General features: G+C 31.0%; 4 protein-coding genes across 4 annotated transcripts; 1 reads left to right on the top strand and 3 right to left on the bottom strand.

Annotated features, from left to right (window-relative positions):
- Positions 1-2,199: 2,199 nt before the first annotated feature.
- Positions 2,200-6,762, bottom strand: LOC108561886. The gene is made up of 7 exons (XM_017920002.1): positions 6,746-6,762; positions 5,172-5,442; positions 4,989-5,101; positions 4,122-4,935; positions 3,230-3,412; positions 3,061-3,173; positions 2,200-2,972 (listed from the first exon to the last, which is right to left on the bottom strand). Exons 2-7 carry the CDS (start codon positions 5,429-5,431, stop codon positions 2,200-2,202), a joined length of 2,256 nt encoding a protein of 751 aa, XP_017775491.1. The 5' UTR covers positions 5,432-5,442; positions 6,746-6,762.
- A 1,796-nt stretch (positions 6,763-8,558) lies between these two features.
- LOC108561890 (decaprenyl-diphosphate synthase subunit 2-like) lies at positions 8,559-11,763 on the bottom strand. Its single transcript, XM_017920006.1, has 4 exons — positions 11,665-11,763; positions 10,071-10,371; positions 9,536-9,648; positions 8,559-9,475 (listed from the first exon to the last, which is right to left on the bottom strand). The coding sequence occupies exons 2-4, from the start codon at positions 10,340-10,342 to the stop codon at positions 8,643-8,645; spliced, it is 1,218 nt and encodes a 405-aa protein (XP_017775495.1). The 5' UTR covers positions 10,343-10,371; positions 11,665-11,763; the 3' UTR covers positions 8,559-8,642.
- A 73-nt stretch (positions 11,764-11,836) lies between these two features.
- On the bottom strand, positions 11,837-15,626 carry LOC108561889 (decaprenyl-diphosphate synthase subunit 2-like). The gene is made up of 2 exons (XM_017920005.1): positions 14,987-15,626; positions 11,837-13,409 (listed from the first exon to the last, which is right to left on the bottom strand). The coding sequence occupies exons 1-2, from the start codon at positions 15,274-15,276 to the stop codon at positions 12,452-12,454; spliced, it is 1,248 nt and encodes a 415-aa protein (XP_017775494.1). The 5' UTR covers positions 15,277-15,626; the 3' UTR covers positions 11,837-12,451.
- A 421-nt stretch (positions 15,627-16,047) lies between these two features.
- On the top strand, positions 16,048-16,938 carry LOC108561887 (non-structural maintenance of chromosomes element 3 homolog). The gene has a single exon (XM_017920003.1). The coding sequence runs from the start codon at positions 16,174-16,176 to the stop codon at positions 16,897-16,899; it is 726 nt and encodes a 241-aa protein (XP_017775492.1). The 5' UTR covers positions 16,048-16,173; the 3' UTR covers positions 16,900-16,938.
- Positions 16,939-19,212: the final 2,274 nt, after the last annotated feature.

Raw genomic sequence — 19,212 nt, 5'->3', positions numbered from 1 at the left:
GCAGAACACGCCCAGGCATATGCATAATGTATGTATCACGTCCTAAAATTCGTCGTAAAACAAACATTTTGCATGAACGTAAATTCTTTTATTTATGGCATTCTCCGCCATTTTATGTTTGCATCGCCGGACTGCCTTTGTCTCCCTATCTCTCTCCATCTCTCCTTTTATCTACATATCTATTTCTATCTATTTCACTCACAATATATCAAAACCATCTTTACCCGACATAATACAACCCATAAATCCAATCACTCCATACCCAAATTGATAACTATAGATTTCGTTACATTGTCTTTCATTCCACTTACACACATCATCCATTATTGCGTAATAAATGTGTTACGCACACGAACATATCCAGTAATTAAAATAATTATTTAATACATTAGCAATCCCTAATCAAGGCGAAAGGATGCGTGCAATTTGTGTTCATTTATTCTTTTGTTATTCTTCTAGTGACAAATCTTGGGGAAAACGCGTCGATTTTCTAGCGGCGGTTGGAATTTTACGACAAGAAAAATGGGTCCGCAATGCCGGCAATAAAATTAATAAGATTGAGTTTTTGCTATGAGAAGAAATAATAATAATAAACGGGATCGAGTGGTTTTGTGCAAGCGGTGCTCTTTTTAAAATGCTAATTTAAGCAAAAAGATTTATTGGCAAATCACGTGCTCGCTATTGAATATACTTTCGAACTACTTATAACATTATGAATTTATGCTTGCAATTTAAAGTTAAAATAATAATAACAATATTTATTTATGGTCCCATAAAAAAATATTGGATTAGGTTCGTTAGGTCAACAAACCATCGACCATTCTATATCATAAGTCTTACTAAAATAAAAATACAGTGGATTTAACGTATAGATTTTTTATTCTAGTAATATTAATAATTGTGTAATATTGGTAAACATCAAACGGGAAATTGAGTTAATATCATGAATCTCCATTCAAAATTATATTACTATAATATGTAAATATAAACAACAAAAAAATAATTGGAAAATATAATTACAAATTATTTTGCATTTTTTTTTCTTATTTGTATAAATTGTTAATTATTATTTTCAGTTGTTTATCCTATATTAATCAATTGTTTTTAACCCATAAATCTATTTTAACTACTTACCAAGTCCATTTTATCTTAAAACAAATGATATTATAATAATGTTTATATAATGGTATTAAAATTAAAAGGTTAAGAAATATAAACGTAGTAGAAAGAAATTTTCTTTCATCTTACTTCACTAATCTCATTGCAGCTATAATTAAATGTTGTAAGAATTTGTGAAATATAATTTATGATTTATACGTAAATGTCAAATATCAAAGATGATTATATTAAAAAACACGTTTGTTGTTGTTGTTGTTGTTTTTTTTTTAGAAAATATGCAATCTGTTATTAATTATTGACAAACGGAAGTTTTTACGTGTTTGTCCATGATTACCAAAAAATATTGTATAAAAAGTACAGGAAAAATACTTCTTTCAAGGTGAATGTTTAGTGACGGATTTATATAAGAAAAGAAAGTTGCAAAAGACAATAAAGATTATTATTACTATTGTTCCAGTGGATTCTGTGAACTTCCTTTAATAAAAATGAAGTGTTGTTTTGGTCTCCGTTTAGAAGTTAGCTGTCGAAATTTATTATCCGCAAAAGTTACCTCGAGACGGTCGTTACTCACACTGTTATTTGTGAAAAACAATAAAATTTATGCAAATGTAATAATAGTTGACAAACCATATAAATTGTGGAGTGGATCGGTCTCTTCCGGCTCGGCAAAAAGGGAAACAATGGAAGAGGAACTGAGGAGGAAAAAGTCATGCCCGCAACCACCCAAACCCATTCCCATTCCCTCCTCGATCTTTCGGAATAAGTAATGGCCTATGTATGTGCCATATATAAAAGATTTTTATGTCCGACTGACGTTTTTTGGCCGAGAGATGAAAAGCGAATTATATATATATGATATATAAAATAGAAATATAGAAAATAAATATGAATTTCGAACGCCGCAGCGCCAAAACAATAAAAATTTCAAGTCCGAAACGGGGGGAGATCACAGCGTGGGACAATATTGTTCCCCGGTCGTAAATAATCAAAAAAGAAATGAATGCAGATTTTTCTCAATTTGTTTTCAAATCGTCCAACGCGGCAGTAAATCACAACGAAAACGGAAACAATAAATTTAACTCACAGAGAATTAACAATTATACTCTCCAGGGCCCATTTTGCATTGCAATCATCGAATCCACGCAGATCATCGATTGCCTTCCGAAGGAATTCCTGCTTCAACACAACCGCATCCTCTATGCCGCTACCATTCCTCACGTCTTCTCTAATTCTCTCCAAATCCATAGCCATCAGAGTTTCGTAAAATGTTGGATTTTTGAACAAATGCAGCATCACTGGTACAGACGCTACATTCACTTTCCCGTCATATACAAATTCTTCTACCTCCAGTCCAGCCTGCCAACCTAAAGCTAAGTGACGTCCGAATGAGTAAGCTATATCTTGCTTATCCTTCTCGTGTCCCGCCAGCATCAAAACTCCATGACACGCTTTCGCTAGAAGACTACCACCAGACAACAAACTTCTCAAAATCCACTCATTCTTTGCATTCCCAAAAACGCCTTCAAGATTTCTAGATTCCAGCACATCTTCAGCCATATCATCATTAAGTTCTTTCGGCATTGCCGGGAGGGGCTTGAAAAATTCGCTCTCGACCAAATCTCTTAACGCGGAAGAGAACAAGAGGACAACGTCCTGGTTCTTCAAGCCAGCTAAATCACTGTAACACCGACTGAGCAGATAATCACCGCTGAGTAACGCGATTTTGTTACCATATTTCAGTACATCCGCGCTCTCATCTCCTTCATCCACTAATACGATCCCTTTGTGAATTAACACACTAGTCCGCATCATTTCGGTGATTTCAGCTAGGACGCGCTGTTCCCTCAAAATACCTGCTCAAAATTCATCGCATTACATTTAAGCACATGCTTATAATTACCACCCAAATCCGACGTTAAAAAAGGAGGAAATTGATTTTACCCGCAGTTATGTCACGCTCTGTAACTTCCGTCCCTACCGCTAATCCGCCAAGCTTCGATACCAATAGCACTATTAAACCCCACGGATTTCTATTATTTTTCAATAGGCAATCTCTGAAATGGTTTTCAATTATCATAAATTTGTATGCGGCATAATGAATGTAACTTACTTTGCAACTTTCATGATAGGGTGATTTGTACCAGTAAGCTTTCTCAAATAAATGGCTATGTTGGCAATCTCGTCACTGAACAACCAGCGTAAATTTAAAAAGGACGGCGAGTATCCTACAATCTTCTCCGCTTCCTTCACTATGTCCTTCGACTTTAGATATTTCGCATCTTGAAAATACGACCTACATATACTCATATTCCGCAACAAACACCGAATTACTATATTTCCAAACATTGTCAATATTTACTGTCAAATGACAAGTACTATACAGTAATGCCAATGGTGAATAACATTCAATTATTTGCTGTCACCATTTAAATAAAAACAATGATCAATACGCCAAACTTATAAATATAAAAAATACTATACAAAACAAATATATTTCACATATTTAAAAATAATATAGAATACATTTGTTATTTGTTTACTTTTTATTAGATGACATTGCTCTTTATGTATATTCATATTAATATATTTGATTAATAATATATTGTCATTATAAGCAGAATTCTATATAAAGGTAACAAAACAGAATAACGAAAAATAAAATTGAAGTTCTATTAAAAATAGATAATAAACAAAAAAATTGGTAAGAAAGCTTAAATATAAAATTACTTATATATCATTACTTTATATATTATTACTTAACATTTTTTCGGATGTTACATTTTGGCACTGTTCTGATTTGTCATCTGGTTATCAGTTAAAATATTATGTGACTTCAAAAGATTTTCTTTAGATTTACTATATGACAAATAAATAAATTAACATGAAAAGTAAGGAATGGAAGTAATTATTGCAAATAAAATATTTATAACTAAAATATTATTATTTATATACATATATATTTAATTTATCTAATAATTCTATTAAATATTAATTATATTTACTTAACATCTTGTCTTATTAAAACTTCAATCATTTGTAATAGTGATTCTTTACTTTCACTATCATCGAAATCATCAAGATTCTTTGCAGCTTTCTTTGCAAAGTCCATGCTCATTTCTCTGGTCTCTTCAATTACCGTACAATTTAATACTTCATTTTTAAAACTATGAATATCATCACATTGATCTGATATCTTCTGTATGTCATCATAACGTTGTGGTTGTTTTTGAAAATATAACATAACAGGTGCCGATAATAAATTAATCTTGTCCGATGCATTTAAAATTTCCTCGCAGTCCTTTTTCGCTTGCATGGCTAACGTAAGATTCCTTCCGAATAAATACGCAATATTTTGCAAATGCACGTCATGATTTCCATAAATTAATGATGATTTGCATGCTTTCGCCAAAAGATTGCCTGAATGTAAAATTGTCCTGAAAATCCACTCGTCACGATAACTTCCCAGAACGTCCTGAAGCTTGTACGGTCCAATAGATATATTACTTTCCGTAAAATAATTAACATTATTTTGATGCAGGTGTTTCATGGGAAGCGCGCCTAAGAAATTACATTCCGCGCAGTCCCTGAACGACGAGGACATCAATTCTTCAACCTCTGAGTTATTGAGTTGTGCTAGGTCATGGAAGCATTTGCTTAACAGGTAATCACCGGTCAGCAATGCAATTTTGTTGCCGTAATTCAGGTTATTCTCATCTGCGCACTTAGCATCTACTGCTATTACAGAGTTATGTATCAAAAAACTCATGCGTATCATTTCGACAACTTCGGCTAAAACTCTCTGACCGTGCATAATTCCTAAAATATAATTAATCAATTTATTGTATTAATTTATTTGTAGCTCAATTTACCTGCAGTTCTATCCATTTCCATATCTTTTGCGATTTGTTTGACCCCTCCGGCTTTGGATATCAATAGTATAATTAATCCAAATGATGGAAAATCATTCTTAAAGAATAAATCTCTGAAGAAAGCATATAATTAATGTAACAAAAAAATATTTTTCAAGAAATATATACACATATTATACTAACTTTGCAATTTGTGGAAGGGGATGATTCGTATCAATGAGTTTTCTGAAATGGCCCACCAGACTCGCAAATTCATCATTGAGTATCCACCTGAGGTTCAAAAATGATGTAGGATATCCAACAATATTTTCCGCCTCCTTCGTAACTTTTTTCCAATCGTTATTCACATTAAAATAATTTATTTCGCGTACGAACACATCGCATCGTCTCAATTCGCGTACCAACACTACGCCTCGTGAGAATTTTGTAAACATTTGTAACATATTTGGATAATCTAATAGAAATAAATACAACAGGCTTTATAATAACGTTATATTCATATGTTGATATGGTAACCTTTTATTTAGATTCACTCATAGAACACCAGAAGTGTGTTTATAGTTGAACTTATAACATTTATTTATTATGATGCATGTCTAGTGTATTATAAGTAAATGATTTCTTAACCTTACTTTTAGATATTATTCATAGCGATAAGCAGCATGTAAATAAAAATATCTTATCGCTTTATACACTATAATGTAAACAGATTATAGACTGCTTAGTTTCAGACTTAGAAGTAATTTCAATGTATGCAGCACGACTATTTATAAGAAACGACCAAGAATAAATGCTAAAATAAGTAGATATTACGCAAAACTTAATAATACATCAGTTTTGATAAATGGAATAAATAAGCGCTTTTAGCATGAATTAAAGAAACATAACACTTCTATTTAGTTTGTGCGGATTAATTGTCGATAAGAAAACAAAGTGCAAATTGTAAAGTGTAAATTTTAGGAAGCAATTGATTAAGTAAGTTTATTGAAAATTAAGTATAACAAAATATAAATATAAAACTTAACAAACAATAAAAAACTAATAATATAATATAATGAATATAATAGAAAATATTTTAATTGAATTGAAAAAAGAAATTGTAAATTTTCGAATTTTAAATATTTTTCAGGATTTTGTTGTTATACTATTTGTGTTTCCTCATGTACTGTATAAATACGATTGCATAACTTATTATGTCTCGTAATTATATGTTCTCTCATAGCAGTCTATACTTTTTCATTGATAGAAACAATAAAACATTTTTTTTCTGTACAGCAACACCTCGAATAGTGCGGCTTCGATCAATCCGGATTGACTATTTTACTGTTTGAAAATTTCAAACACACTGAATTTTTAATGATTAAATAAAAATTGGTTCTACAAAAATCATACACACAATTATTTATTTATACATACATTCTCGTTTCTTACAATCAAGTCTCATTTTGTGCGGCTAGTAAATCATATTTTTTCCGGGTTCAAACAGTCCAGGATATTAGAAGAAACCGAAAATAACCGTAAATTGGATATTTTTATCGTAGTATTTAGAAACACTATAGTAAACTGAATTAGAAAAGTAGAAAACTGCAATGTCATACATAAATTATTATTGACAATGAAACAAGTTCAAGGTTTTTTTTTTATATACATGCATTGATAGAAATTATTTATTAAAATAACTTTAAATTTTAATTGATTTTTATCAATCAATTAAATTTGTAGTATTATAGAATAATATATAACTTATATTTTATTACCTTCATGCACATGGGATGCTCAACAACTAAGCGTACATTTGTTTAGCGTAATGCTAGGAATACAAATAGTATATTAAAATCTCTGTAAAGTCTATTGATGCTTAACATAATATAGAAAATAAATTATACTGTTTATGCTAAGCAGTATGTAATCAATTATCACAGATATATGCATATATCTGAATCACTAAATTATTTATAGTAAGAAAATTACGTATTACGCATATATGTGCACGTACATACATATTTTGTTTTGCTTTATGTCCATTTTATGTAGTAATTTGTTTATCATTAAACATTTCTACCAGATAAGCTCATTAAAAATTAAGTAAGCTTATAAAAGTTTAGTAACATATACGGGTAGTACTTAGTTGCGTAACTGATTTCCCATATGGCACTTTAGAAGAACAAAAATATCTTTTCAAATACAACTGCTACAAACAAATGAATGTATTCAAAGGTGTAGCAAGAAGCAAATGGATCCGTAAACGATCATTAAAACAAATCATAAAAGTTTGGGTCTTAGTTTCCAAGTGTCCACAATCCTGGTTCGCTACACCATCGATTACCATGCCACTGTATTAATATTATAGTTATTAATAGTTATTTTTTTTGTTATTACCATAAGATGTAAAATTTTAAACATTGTTTATATTTTAAATAAACGCAATCTAAAACGGAAGTTCAAAATGCATGTTTAAGTTTGATAACATACAAAAATAAATTTTAAATTGGCGATAAGAATGCGGTCCATGGCAGTTTGTTTGTAAGTAGGAACGTATATGAAATAAATTATATTTATTATAATTATAATTGAAATACTGAATATAAATTTTCTTGCATCTTGCAACCTCTAAATTTGTTTTATATTAAACTATATTTTTAAAATTTTGCCAAAAGGATATAAATATACATAAAGGATATATTCTAAATAATATATATTTAAATCTGTAATACAGATATTTAAAAAAACTATTGAAGTATATATAATAGCATCTGTTTTTAATTTTCAGTCACTTTCTCAAAGAACAATTAAAGTAATTTGTTGGAGGTACAACAGTCTTGTAGATGAGAAATTAGAAAATTTAATTAAATCTAACTTGTTATGGTTATTAATCTCCAATAATATATTATTTGTAATATTTGTATTATGTCTATGTGATTTCAATACTTTTGAAAACAAATATTGGATAAAAAACAAACGCAAATAAGTTTGACGTAAATTAAGTTAAAATCAAAAGTTATATTAGAAGAACAAAAACAATATTAAAAATATGAGAAATAAAGTTATTAATTAACAGGTTTCGAATATGTTGACAAAGATAATGTAATAAATGTGTAGAAGATGATAATTTTGCTGTTGAATATTGGATATTGGGCCTACTCTTTTACTACTGTAAATATCGTAAATCTTTGAACCGATCAGATTGACTGATCATGGTAGGTAGGACAAACTGGTAGGTAATAAGGGGCAGATTTAGGCATTTTCTTTATAGGCTGCAATAAATACAACTATCCCAAACTTTGTTAATTGGGGGCCCTCGAACAATGTTAGCCCGAGGCCTCCACTATTAGACCAGTACCACCAAAGTAACGATATTTAACTTTTCTAGAACGATACAACCGGCACAGAAGTGTAAGAGCTATTCAAATGTGTCATGAAAGCGCATTGAGATTGATTGGATGATATGAGTTTACTGTATGCGTACTAAATATTTTTCCAATTTAAATATATTTTAAGTAACTACAGTCATTTGGTCTATTCAAATGTATTGTACTTTAAGTAATATAGATGAATAATTTAATTACTCAATTTATTTTGTAATGGATCTAATATAAAAAAAAAACTTTGGTATAAAATTAACATAAGACTGTATGAATAGAGATTCTGGATGGTTCATAGTGCGTTGATAATTTTCTTCAGGGCATCTTTGGCGTCGCCGTCTGGGAAGGAGTCAAGATTCTTGGAGGCTCGTCTCGCGTAGTCCCTGCACATATTTTGGGTCTCCAGCACAGCCGTGCCATTTAGTATAATCGGCCTAATATTGCTATAATCGCAGCCATCAGGGTTGTAACATCCGTTCTTAATTTCCGTGTAGAATTCCGGATGCTTTTCCAGATGCAACATAACCGGTGCCGAGACTAAATTAATCCCTCCGGAATTGGCGAAGAAATCGTCATAGTCGATTCTCGCCTGCCACGAGAGCGCAACATGTTTCCCAAATTGATACGCGGCGTTCTGCAAATCGGCGCCGTGATTACCTAATATCATAGCGGCCTGGCATGACTTTCCCAAGAGGTTAGCGCTGCTCAGAACAGTCCTAAGCACCCATTCGTTTCGAGGACTACCAAGGATTTCATTCACTTTGTACGGTCCGGGATCGAGGTAATTTTCATCAAAGTATTCGGCAGCATCCCGAAATACAGGATTCGGCTCGGCGGGGATGGCTCGGTTCTTCTCATCGAAAGGACCGACGTAATCGCTTTCAGAACAATCGCGTGTTGCCGTCGAAATAATATCCGTCACATCTGAATTCCTAATCAGAGCCAGATCGTTGAAGCATTTGCTTAATAAGTAATCTCCGGTCAGGAGGGCAATCTTATTTCCTTGGCTCAGATCATCCGCCTCATCACTTCCGGCCTCCACTTTTAATAAGCTTCGATGTACCAAAAAGCTCGTTCGGATCATTTCCGCCACCTCAGCTAAAACTCTTTGCCCGTGCAGGATGCCTAAGCAAATTTATACAATTAATATGCTATACCTAATAAAACGCCATTTTTAACACCGACCAGCAGTTCTATCGCAATCCATTTCCTCCGCTTCCGGATTCAAGCCACCCATTTTAGATACCAATAGGATTACCAATCCCAACGAGGGCAAATCATTTGAAAATAAAAAGTTTCTGAAATTAAACAAAGCATCTCACTTATAGTAAAAATATATAAATATAATATTACAAAATGAAACATTTCAAATACTCATGTCACCGCAACATATATATCATGTTGCAATAATGCAAACATACTTTATTTAAATTGGTGAATGCAGAAACGATGATTTTTTTTTTAATGTTACATATGAATATGCTCAAAAATAAATATATTTAATTAAAATTTGATTAAACATTAAAGCTAAACATAATCATAATATAATAATAGTATTTGGTAAATTTGATTTGCTACATGAAATCTTTCAATGAATATCGTCAATTAGTTAACAATATACTTAATAAAATGTTTGAATATTTTAAATTAGGACATGCATTAATTCAAGCTCTGCCTTTCAAATAACAATGAGAGTTAATATATATGAAATTATACATACTTAGTTATTTTCGGTAAAGGATGTTTGGTTCCTATGAGTTTCTTAAGATGCATAGCCAAATTTGCTGCCTCATCATTCAGTATCCATCTAAGATTCAAAAATGATGTCGGATATCCTACAACCTTTTCCGCTTGTCTCACGATGCTATTCCTATTCACTTTCTCTTTATGCATTGGTGATATTTCGAACTTGGTAGGATGTACAGCTTGCATATAGCGATGCGCTATTATACAGTACGTTGGAGTCACACGAAAAAGCTTTGAAGACATCATGATTTACTGATACATTTCAGTATTTAAATCTGAAATTAAACATAAACTGTAAAGAATACAACTACTATATATTTAATACAAAAATAATTTATTAATAATACAATTTTCAGTTCAAAAATAAAACAATAATAAGATATAGTGTAATATAATTTTAAAAGTTACAAGTTTGTTTAATATATATTTTATAAATAAATACAAAATTAACATTGTCAATTGATATTTCATTAGTTATGTATGATTTATATTACTATGCATTGCACAAACATGAAACACAAAATATTTATCGAATCTCCTCTTGAATATTGATTGCCCACTAACTACTTAATTAAATGTACTCCGTACACGGAGCATCCTATCTGCATGTCTGTGTTCAATGCTCAATTTACTAATTATTAACGAAACTAATTGTTATGATTAATTAATGTGCATCACATAATGAGGAATGATTATATTTTCATTAATTTTTAACCACAAAAATGTAGTTGTAAAACTATAAATTAAATGTCAAATTCTATATTATCAATAATTTATTTTACTTTAGTAGTTACTTCAAATAAATATAAATGCCAACTAAAAAAAAATAAGTGTTTGAAATGGTATTATCTAAAAACCGGTTAACGAGTTGTTAGTGTTCATGTTAGATTCTCAATTAAACATAACAACTTCTGTTTATACAATCGTTAATTTTCGTTATGCGAGGTGCTCGTTAAGCGAGGTTCCACTGTATTCTGATTCTACTTTTTTTTTACAATTTTCGCCTTATTACATTGCATTTAATATTTAGAATCCTATTTTTATGGAACAAAATCATGGTAGTGGGCCGCAAGATTAAAAATTTTAAATTTAGTGGTCCACGTGATTCAATATTTTGAGTTTAGTGGTCCGTGAGGACAAAAAGATTGGTGACTACCGCTTGTGAACATTTTTTTTATATACATCTCTTGGATATTTTTCTATCCATTTCGGCGGGCTCCCACAATGTTTTGTTAGTTTTTGAAGTTCGAACCAACTTTATCGTATCAGATTTCAATCTTAGATTTTTGTGATACAAGCGACTATAACAATTTAGAACAATTGAAATTGACGCTGATCAATACAGTTGCGCCATCTCTCGTGGTGCTTTCGTACTGACGAGATGGAAGCAATAGAAAACTGTATTACATAACAAATTAATCAATACACAAACTGGATAGAAGATATAACAAAACAAGTTATGATACGAATATATGATAAATCACATTCCTGCAAAATTAGTTATTACAAAATTCATTGCTGAGGATTGACTATAACAGTTAATATGATTATTAGTAGAATTGTATTACCCAAAATAATCCACACGCCAAAGCACGATGTCCCACGTTCGGCAAGAAAAAAATAGAACTGCGCACGATACTACGTAATATGAAGCAGCCACTAGGGACCTCATAGATATAAAACAACAGATGCAAGCAATTTACAGATTTTAGCATATTAAATTAATATATTTGCATTTATTTATAATTTTTTGTTTGAGCAATTATTGTATGGGATTGTTTTTTTTTTCTATATAAATATGTTTCGTATAAGAAATATCGTCGATGACTAAAGACAGGCGATCATACATTTTAAAGAGGAATATATAACAATAATAATAATATAAATGTATATAAATCTTTGATCCTAGGACGTCAATTTGGTCAAAATTATAAATGGTAACATTTAGAATAGACCTAAAATTATAAAGTACATTGCACCGGATTACTTAATAACTAAACGTGTATATAAAATAAATATAAAATATGCAATAAACAGTAATAAAAACATTGTTCTTTCTAGCTAAATCGTCTTTACAGCCCCAAAATTGAATTTAACGCGCTTTGGACAAGAGAAATCTACATTAATTACCCGTGTTAACCCAACTAAGTGAAGATTACATCCATTTGACACAAGTATTGTATATATATATATATATATATATAACAACTAATACATATGTACATAAACTGCATACACGAGTTGCCAATTGTAAAATAAAGTTAATCGTTTAAATAAAAACAAATAAATAAAGAATTTTTCAATAACAAAAATCCATGTCTTTCAGTCGTTTTGAATGATTTGTCATGTTTCTTTTTATAAATCTTCCATAGCAGCTATGATATTGGCTAAAGCAGTTCTTGCATCGGAGTGTGGAAGCTGGTTAAGTACATCAATGGCTGCAGCCGAATGTTCTCTCTGTAATGTCCTTGTCCTCTCTAATCCAGGCCCGGTCATCACCGTTTTCCTTATAAATTCGTAATCAACGTCATCGACAGAATCTTTTCCCTTTTCGATTTCGGAATAGAAGCTCGGATCATGAGCCAATTGGAACATGAGCGGGGCAGAGACCAAACTGAACGGTCCCGAAGAACTCGGAAGAAAAGGTTCACGGTCCAGACACGCCTGCCAAGCTAATGCCAAATGTTTTCCAAAGAGGTAACCTTGTTCTTGGAGAACGAGAGGATGTCCGGCCAATTTTAATGTGCCTTGACAAGATTTTCCAAGCAAACTGCCTCCATTCAAGACGTGTCTCAAAGTCCATTCGGCCTGGGGATTCCCCAATGCGTCGCTCACGACCAACGGCTCGATACCGTTCTCGCATGGTTGTGTCACTTGGTGAACCTTCTCAAGGTTGGGCTTCGCGGGCAGTGGGTTGTTCTGTTTATCACGTGGTCCAACAAACTCGACTTCAGCTAAATCGCGTACGGCCGAGCTCATCAGCTCGACCAATTCCTGGTTTCTCAGACCGGCCAATTCCGAACAGCTATTACTCAATAAATAATCGCCACTGAGCAGTGCAATTTTGTTACCGAAAACCATGTCTCCAGATTCCTCGGTGTTTTTCTGCAAGTTGACCATGCCTTTATGGACCAAATGACTTGTCCTGATCATCTCGGTCACCTCCGCCAAAGCTCTCTGCGAGTGCAATACTCCAGCCGCCTTGTCCTGCTCCAAATCGGGAATGTCGGCTGTATGACCAGCTGCTTTGGACACCAACAAGACAATCAATCCCCAGGCTTGCATATTATTTTTTCCATTGTAAAGTAGACCCCTAAAACAAAATATACATCAGTAAAAAAGAAAATTCCAATTATATTTTGTTTAAAAAAAAGTTAAAACATTAATTATTCTTATATCGTATATAGAAACTCCCCATTGGGTAATAAATAATCGCAAGTTTTTAAATATTTGAATAAATTTGATTAAATAAAATAAACCTCAAACAGTTATTCCAAAGTTCAATAAATACTTAAAGTAGAAATACGAGAATTAAGATATATTTTATACAATTCAAGTTTGTTTAGCAACTTCAATCGTTTAATTACGAGCAATAATAATTATACAATAACTTTATTATTCGACTTAACACATTGACGACGGCATGACCCACCGGTGGGTCATTAATTATAAATAATAGTTTTGTTGCTATGTACGCCACTGATTTTGACTGAGAATAACCTCAAATATCTTAAGTCAATTACAAACTTCAAACGCCAATACATTTCTTATACATATTTTAATAATTCTTGAAGCAATTTAGAATAATACGTGATATTATGACATAATTTAGGCATACTTTACAAATTAACTTGCCAAGCATATTTGAAATTTTTATTCAAGTAGAATTGAATGAAAATTTCAATATTTTTCCCACAATTGTTATAAATTGCTTCAATATCATTAAAAAATGTATAAGAAAAATTTAAACGTTTAAAGGTTATAATTGACGTAAGATATTTGACTTTTCACTCAGTCCATAGGCGTCAACGAAAAAATTTCTGGGGGCAGATTATCATTCACATTATCACAAATGAAAACTGTATTTATTAAAATACTTCCATTAAATTCTTATTTTTTTATCATTAACATAATGACAATATTTATTATAAGTTAAACTTTTTGTTTACATATGATTAATAATAATTGTACTTAAATTACATTGTTTTAAAAAAGTTTCACCAACTTTATTAGAATTATATTTATAAAACTATTTTTATTTGCTGTTTTCAAAATTTTAGTTATATTGTAAAGCAGTTTTTTGGAACTGAACTCATGAACCATAATAAATTTGGGAGTAAAACAAACTGTAAATACTAATAGGTATGTGACGACTGAATGTTTCTAGTGCGTAAAAAACTGTAAATTTGTAATAAATTATTCTAAAATATACGTCTTTTCTTATGTTACATCAGTCAATTGCAAAAAATACTAAGAAAACAACTTGATTACTTTATTATGAAGCAATCGTTTTGGCCTGAGTGTAATATGTTATATTAAAGCATGTTCCCAAGGATACAAAAACAATGTTTATTTTTGTAATTTAGTGGATACTTGACATTATTCCAGGCAATTATATTTGTTTGTCTGTAGAATATTCAAAAAGTGGGAACTTTCTAAATTGTTCAACATTTTCGTCGCGGCTGTTCCAGCTCAACACAACACAATAGTTTCTCTTCCATAATTGAAACGAAAAACAATGGGATTTCAGTTCGACAATTTCTCTTCCTCGAAAAATCGTATCATATGTAATATAGCATATTGTAATGCAATGATAATTTTAGAAAGGATCGTGGAAATGTCTTGCTTAGTATTAGTTAGATTTTATTTCTATGGTCATATGAAACTTACTTAGCTGTTTTGAGTAGCGGATGGTTGGAACCAACCAATTTCCGGAGGTGCAATGCAACATTGGCGATTTCATCACTGAGCAACCATCTGAGACTTAGAAAGGAAGTTGGATATCCGACGATCTTCTCCGCTTCACTAACGGCCCTATTCCAATCAGGTTTCTGTCCGTGGCTCAAAGTCTGTCGTCTGTCTGAACTGAGTACGAATCCGTTGAGATGGACACTTCTGGCTGCAAGGACTCTCGTGAAGTCCCTCTGCAGCAACGCGCGACTTAGTTTCGAGAAATTCATTGTTGTCGTTTCCTATTTTTATTTATTTTTCGTTGTATTTCGGAATGGTGCACTTGTATGGGACTAAAGTTACTACTGGCCAACTAATTGGAAGATTTAAAGAAAGTGGGTAAAATTGAAGAGAAAGTTGACCCACATTTTTTACCCCACTAGCCTGTTGGAATTCAGGAATGTATAACCTCATGTATAACAATTATTAACTGAGCGATGTCCGTGCATGTCTAGCTTATTTATTAGATATCGTAACAATATACTCAACAAGTGTTTCCCCCCTTTGTATTGCGTAACAGTGGGAACGATTGGCCTTGAGGACCCCCTAGATTTTTACCTGCGTTCACGCACTCGCATCTACCGTTGATTGAATCATCGACGATACTATTTTCATCCTTCTAAATTCTTAAGAAGTTTTAGATTACTTATATTATAACATTATTAAGAAATATACATTGAAAATTAATTAAAAATATAAGAAAATCTTTATTATTTATTCGTAATTTTAAAATATTTACTAATTGTAGTTTCATTTATAGGCAAGTTACGTAAAATATCAATTTGCTTTTCCTGAATATTATTTTTGGTTTAAATGCGTATTTTTTAGGTAACATAAATTAATTTATTTTATTTAAAAATGTATAATTATATCATTTTAATTATTTTTTAATTGTTTATGTATACAAATATATTTTTTTAAATTTATAGGAAACACAAAATTTATTGCATTTTATTTTATCACGTTGGTATTCGTGGATATATTTGAAAGCAACTGTCAGATGTAAATAAGACCAAACATCAAAAAGCATTGTTGACTGATTGTTGATGCTATTCAACACACGACATATAAACAAAACATTTTAAATACTTGATGTTATATTCTAATTACTACTAGTGCATATCATCATGTCTAAGAGAAAGAGCAGTCAATCAAACGTTTGGCACAGTCAAAAATCGCAGAATGGTACTTCAAGTTCTTCACAATCAAATCATGTAAAAGAGAATAACAAGGATAACTTGGATGATTGCATCAACAAGTGTGTACGATATATTCTATTCAGGGCAGGCACAAATCCCAATATCACAAGGCAAGAACTCATCAAAAATATTTTACCAAATTCATCAAAGCACTTCAATGAAATTTTCGAACGTGCTGAAACGATTCTGAAACAAGTATATGGCTATCATCTAGAACTGGCCGAGTCATCCTCATCTACAAAACTATTCACAGTCACCAGCAGTATACCTTACAATAAAGTACTTGATGATAAAGACACCTGTGACAAGTTCCCAATATTGGATATATTGATATTGTCTCATATATTTATGATGGATGGTGTGTGCAATGAAAATTCATTGGTCGACTTTCTTGGGTCATTGAAAATAAGCTACAATAAAAAGCATAAGTTGTTTGGGGATGTTAATGAATATATCAACAAAAGCATGATAAAGAGCAAATTGTTAACACTTGAATTGAATAATCATGAACACAAATTATATAGTTGGGGTTCCAGGGCTAGTGTTTCTGTGAAAAAAATGGACATTTTAAAGTTTGTTGCCAAAATGTACAATAAGGAACCAAAGGATTGGAATAAGCAGTATATGTTAGCTCAAGAAGAAAATGATGAATAACATATTTTAATTATTATATTAGAATATATTTTATTAACAAAGAACTGAAATAAAAACTTATTATTTATAAAACAAATATATTTAGTTTTATTTTGCATTGTATAAATTAATGATTTTGTTTGCAGAAAATAGAGACTAATAGAATACGTTTATTGCCTGCTTAAAACACATTTTGAAGATAAAATATATATTAAGCAGGCATCGATCATTTTGTTCTACAATTGAGTGAGATGTGTTGCATAACTCGCTTTACGCTTTAGAGGTAGTTATGGAAATTTGGGTTATGGGTATGTAATTATAGGCGGCTGCTTTAAAACAGTTGGTTATGACTTCTATGGTAATGGCGTTTGAAATCTTTTGTTTTTTTCAATAACATTGGATCATATTTCGTCTAGAATGTTTTTTTCTGTTAGCAATGAGTGTTTAACGTCGAATACTTTGTAGAATTTTCCGCGTCAGACAAGGAAGTAAGTAATATTCCTTCAAATTATTCTCTGTAATTAATGTATAATTTTTATTAGGATGGTTTACATGTGTAGCGTCCATGGATGTAAAACTAAAGATTACTGCAGTATAGTTATGAGGAAATTTCCAACGATTGATTCTCAATGAAAAATATGGATTATCAGTACATAAGAAAAAGAAAGAGGGTATGTAATCTGAAAATTACAGAATTTCTTCAATTATGATTTTCCAATGCTGAAGATATTAATACAATTATTTCAAACAATATAAATTTTCATATAGAAAATTTACAAGAAGTGGTTGTTAATAACAAGGATACCAAAGGATACTGTAAATGTTAAAAGTTTGCATATAGAAGATGTATATAATCCTGTAAATGCTAAAAGTAAACAAGAAATAATCTGCTTTTAGAAATAATATACATAGCAGGAAGAAAATGCAGAGTAGACTATATTATTTAGAAAAATAAATAAAAAATATAAAGCAGAATGCCAAGAATTTACATATTTTAAAAAGTTCAACTGAAATGTTCAAGATTTCTTTGAAAGTCAATTGTGGAATGCTGGTAAAAAAAAGTATTCCTTAGAAGATAAAGTTTTAGCCCTCAATATTTTTAAGCAAAGTAAATCATGCTATAAATATTTATCAAATATTTCTAAGTCCTGGTACAAATGATAATATATAATTGATACACTGAAACAGTATATTAATAAAAGGCTTCTTTTATTCAGGCAGATATGCTAAATGGATTTTAGGATGATGGATTCAAAAGATCAGATATAATGACAGATCAGGTCGTTATGGTGATGAGTAGTTACAAGGTGTGTTCCTGCAAGTTATATTTGTACTAAAGGCTCAACAAAATCTGCTACATTAGTAAGATATATGAAAGAAGTAGTAAAAAGGATAGCAGATATACGATATGTGGTTGCTGCATGAAGACTCAACAAATTGTGCTGCAATTTAAAGACTACTAAAAAATTCTAATAGAATATACACAGAAGAAAATAATGAACCTGAGGAAAATATAATAAGAATTGGAAAATGTGAAATTGTTCCATACATGATATATGCAATCTCATAAAATGTATGAGAAATAATTTATTAAAACAAAATTATATTGATGCACTGAGGAAAATAAGATCAATGAAAATATATACTGCAAGACATATATCTCAGAAAAAAATTCAAAGTCTGACAGTAAGAGGAACTGATGCAAATTATGTTATAGTTAAACATATGTTGTTCCAATGGGGAACAGTTATCTTCAGCATTACTATGCAACTTTTTGAGTACATTATTTGACAGTTTGAATGAAGGCATAGTAAATAGTAAGGATAACAATTTAAAAAAAATATGTCAAAATTTAATAAACACATTTACAACTATGGTATGAAGCAAAAGATGTTTTACAAAGTATGATATTTGTAAAATAAAGAGACGAAATGATTGAGGAACCATCAATACTACATAATTTTATTACAACAATAAATGGTTTCGTAAATATTCATATTCTGCTGATGTGAAGGAATTTAAAATATTTGCCAACTAAATCATTTAACCAGGATTCTTTAGAAAATACTTTGTAAACATAATAACGAGACAAATTGATGTGCAACATTAACTTATAAATCAATATGTGAATAATGAACTATCCATCCATCCATCAACCTAGTATTTTCTAAAAAAATGAGAGAAAATGGATTCAATGTTGTTATTGAAAATCTATTTCAATACGTTTGAAAATCACTGAGATATTGAAGAACTATGTAAATAAGCTACAAAATTAATGTCATATGCAACAAAGCAGGGGGACCAAGTCATATGAGAAATCTGTTGTATAGCCAC

The sequence above is a fragment of the Nicrophorus vespilloides genome, unplaced genomic scaffold (genome assembly GCF_001412225.1).
Source record: "Nicrophorus vespilloides isolate i.1.1-1 unplaced genomic scaffold, Nicve_v1.0, whole genome shotgun sequence".
Lineage (NCBI taxonomy): Eukaryota > Metazoa > Arthropoda > Insecta > Coleoptera > Silphidae > Nicrophorus > Nicrophorus vespilloides.
Note: the sequence above shows the minus strand (reverse complement) of the source record. Positions and strands in the feature narration are given on the sequence as shown.

Coding starts and splice junctions, on each gene's coding strand:
- LOC108561886 (XM_017920002.1), bottom strand. CDS start 5,431: ATGTTACAAATGTTTACAAAATTCTCACGAGGCGTAGTGTTGGTACGC. Junction 5,102..5,171: donor CCCCTTCCACAAATTGCAAA/GTTAGTATAATA, acceptor TGCTTTCTTCAG/AGATTTATTCTTTAAGAATG. Junction 2,973..3,060: donor AGAGCGTGACATAACTGCGG/GTAAAATCAATT, acceptor AATTTTGAGCAG/GTATTTTGAGGGAACAGCGC.
- LOC108561890 (XM_017920006.1), bottom strand. CDS start 10,342: ATGATGTCTTCAAAGCTTTTTCGTGTGACTCCAACGTACTGTATAATA. Junction 9,649..10,070: donor CCTTTACCGAAAATAACTAA/GTATGTATAATT, acceptor GTTTAATTTCAG/AAACTTTTTATTTTCAAATG. Junction 9,476..9,535: donor GGATTGCGATAGAACTGCTG/GTCGGTGTTAAA, acceptor AAATTTGCTTAG/GCATCCTGCACGGGCAAAGA.
- LOC108561889 (XM_017920005.1), bottom strand. CDS start 15,276: ATGAATTTCTCGAAACTAAGTCGCGCGTTGCTGCAGAGGGACTTCACG. Junction 13,410..14,986: donor CCGCTACTCAAAACAGCTAA/GTAAGTTTCATA, acceptor ATTTTGTTTTAG/GGGTCTACTTTACAATGGAA.
- LOC108561887 (XM_017920003.1), top strand. CDS start 16,174: ATGTCTAAGAGAAAGAGCAGTCAATCAAACGTTTGGCACAGTCAAAAA.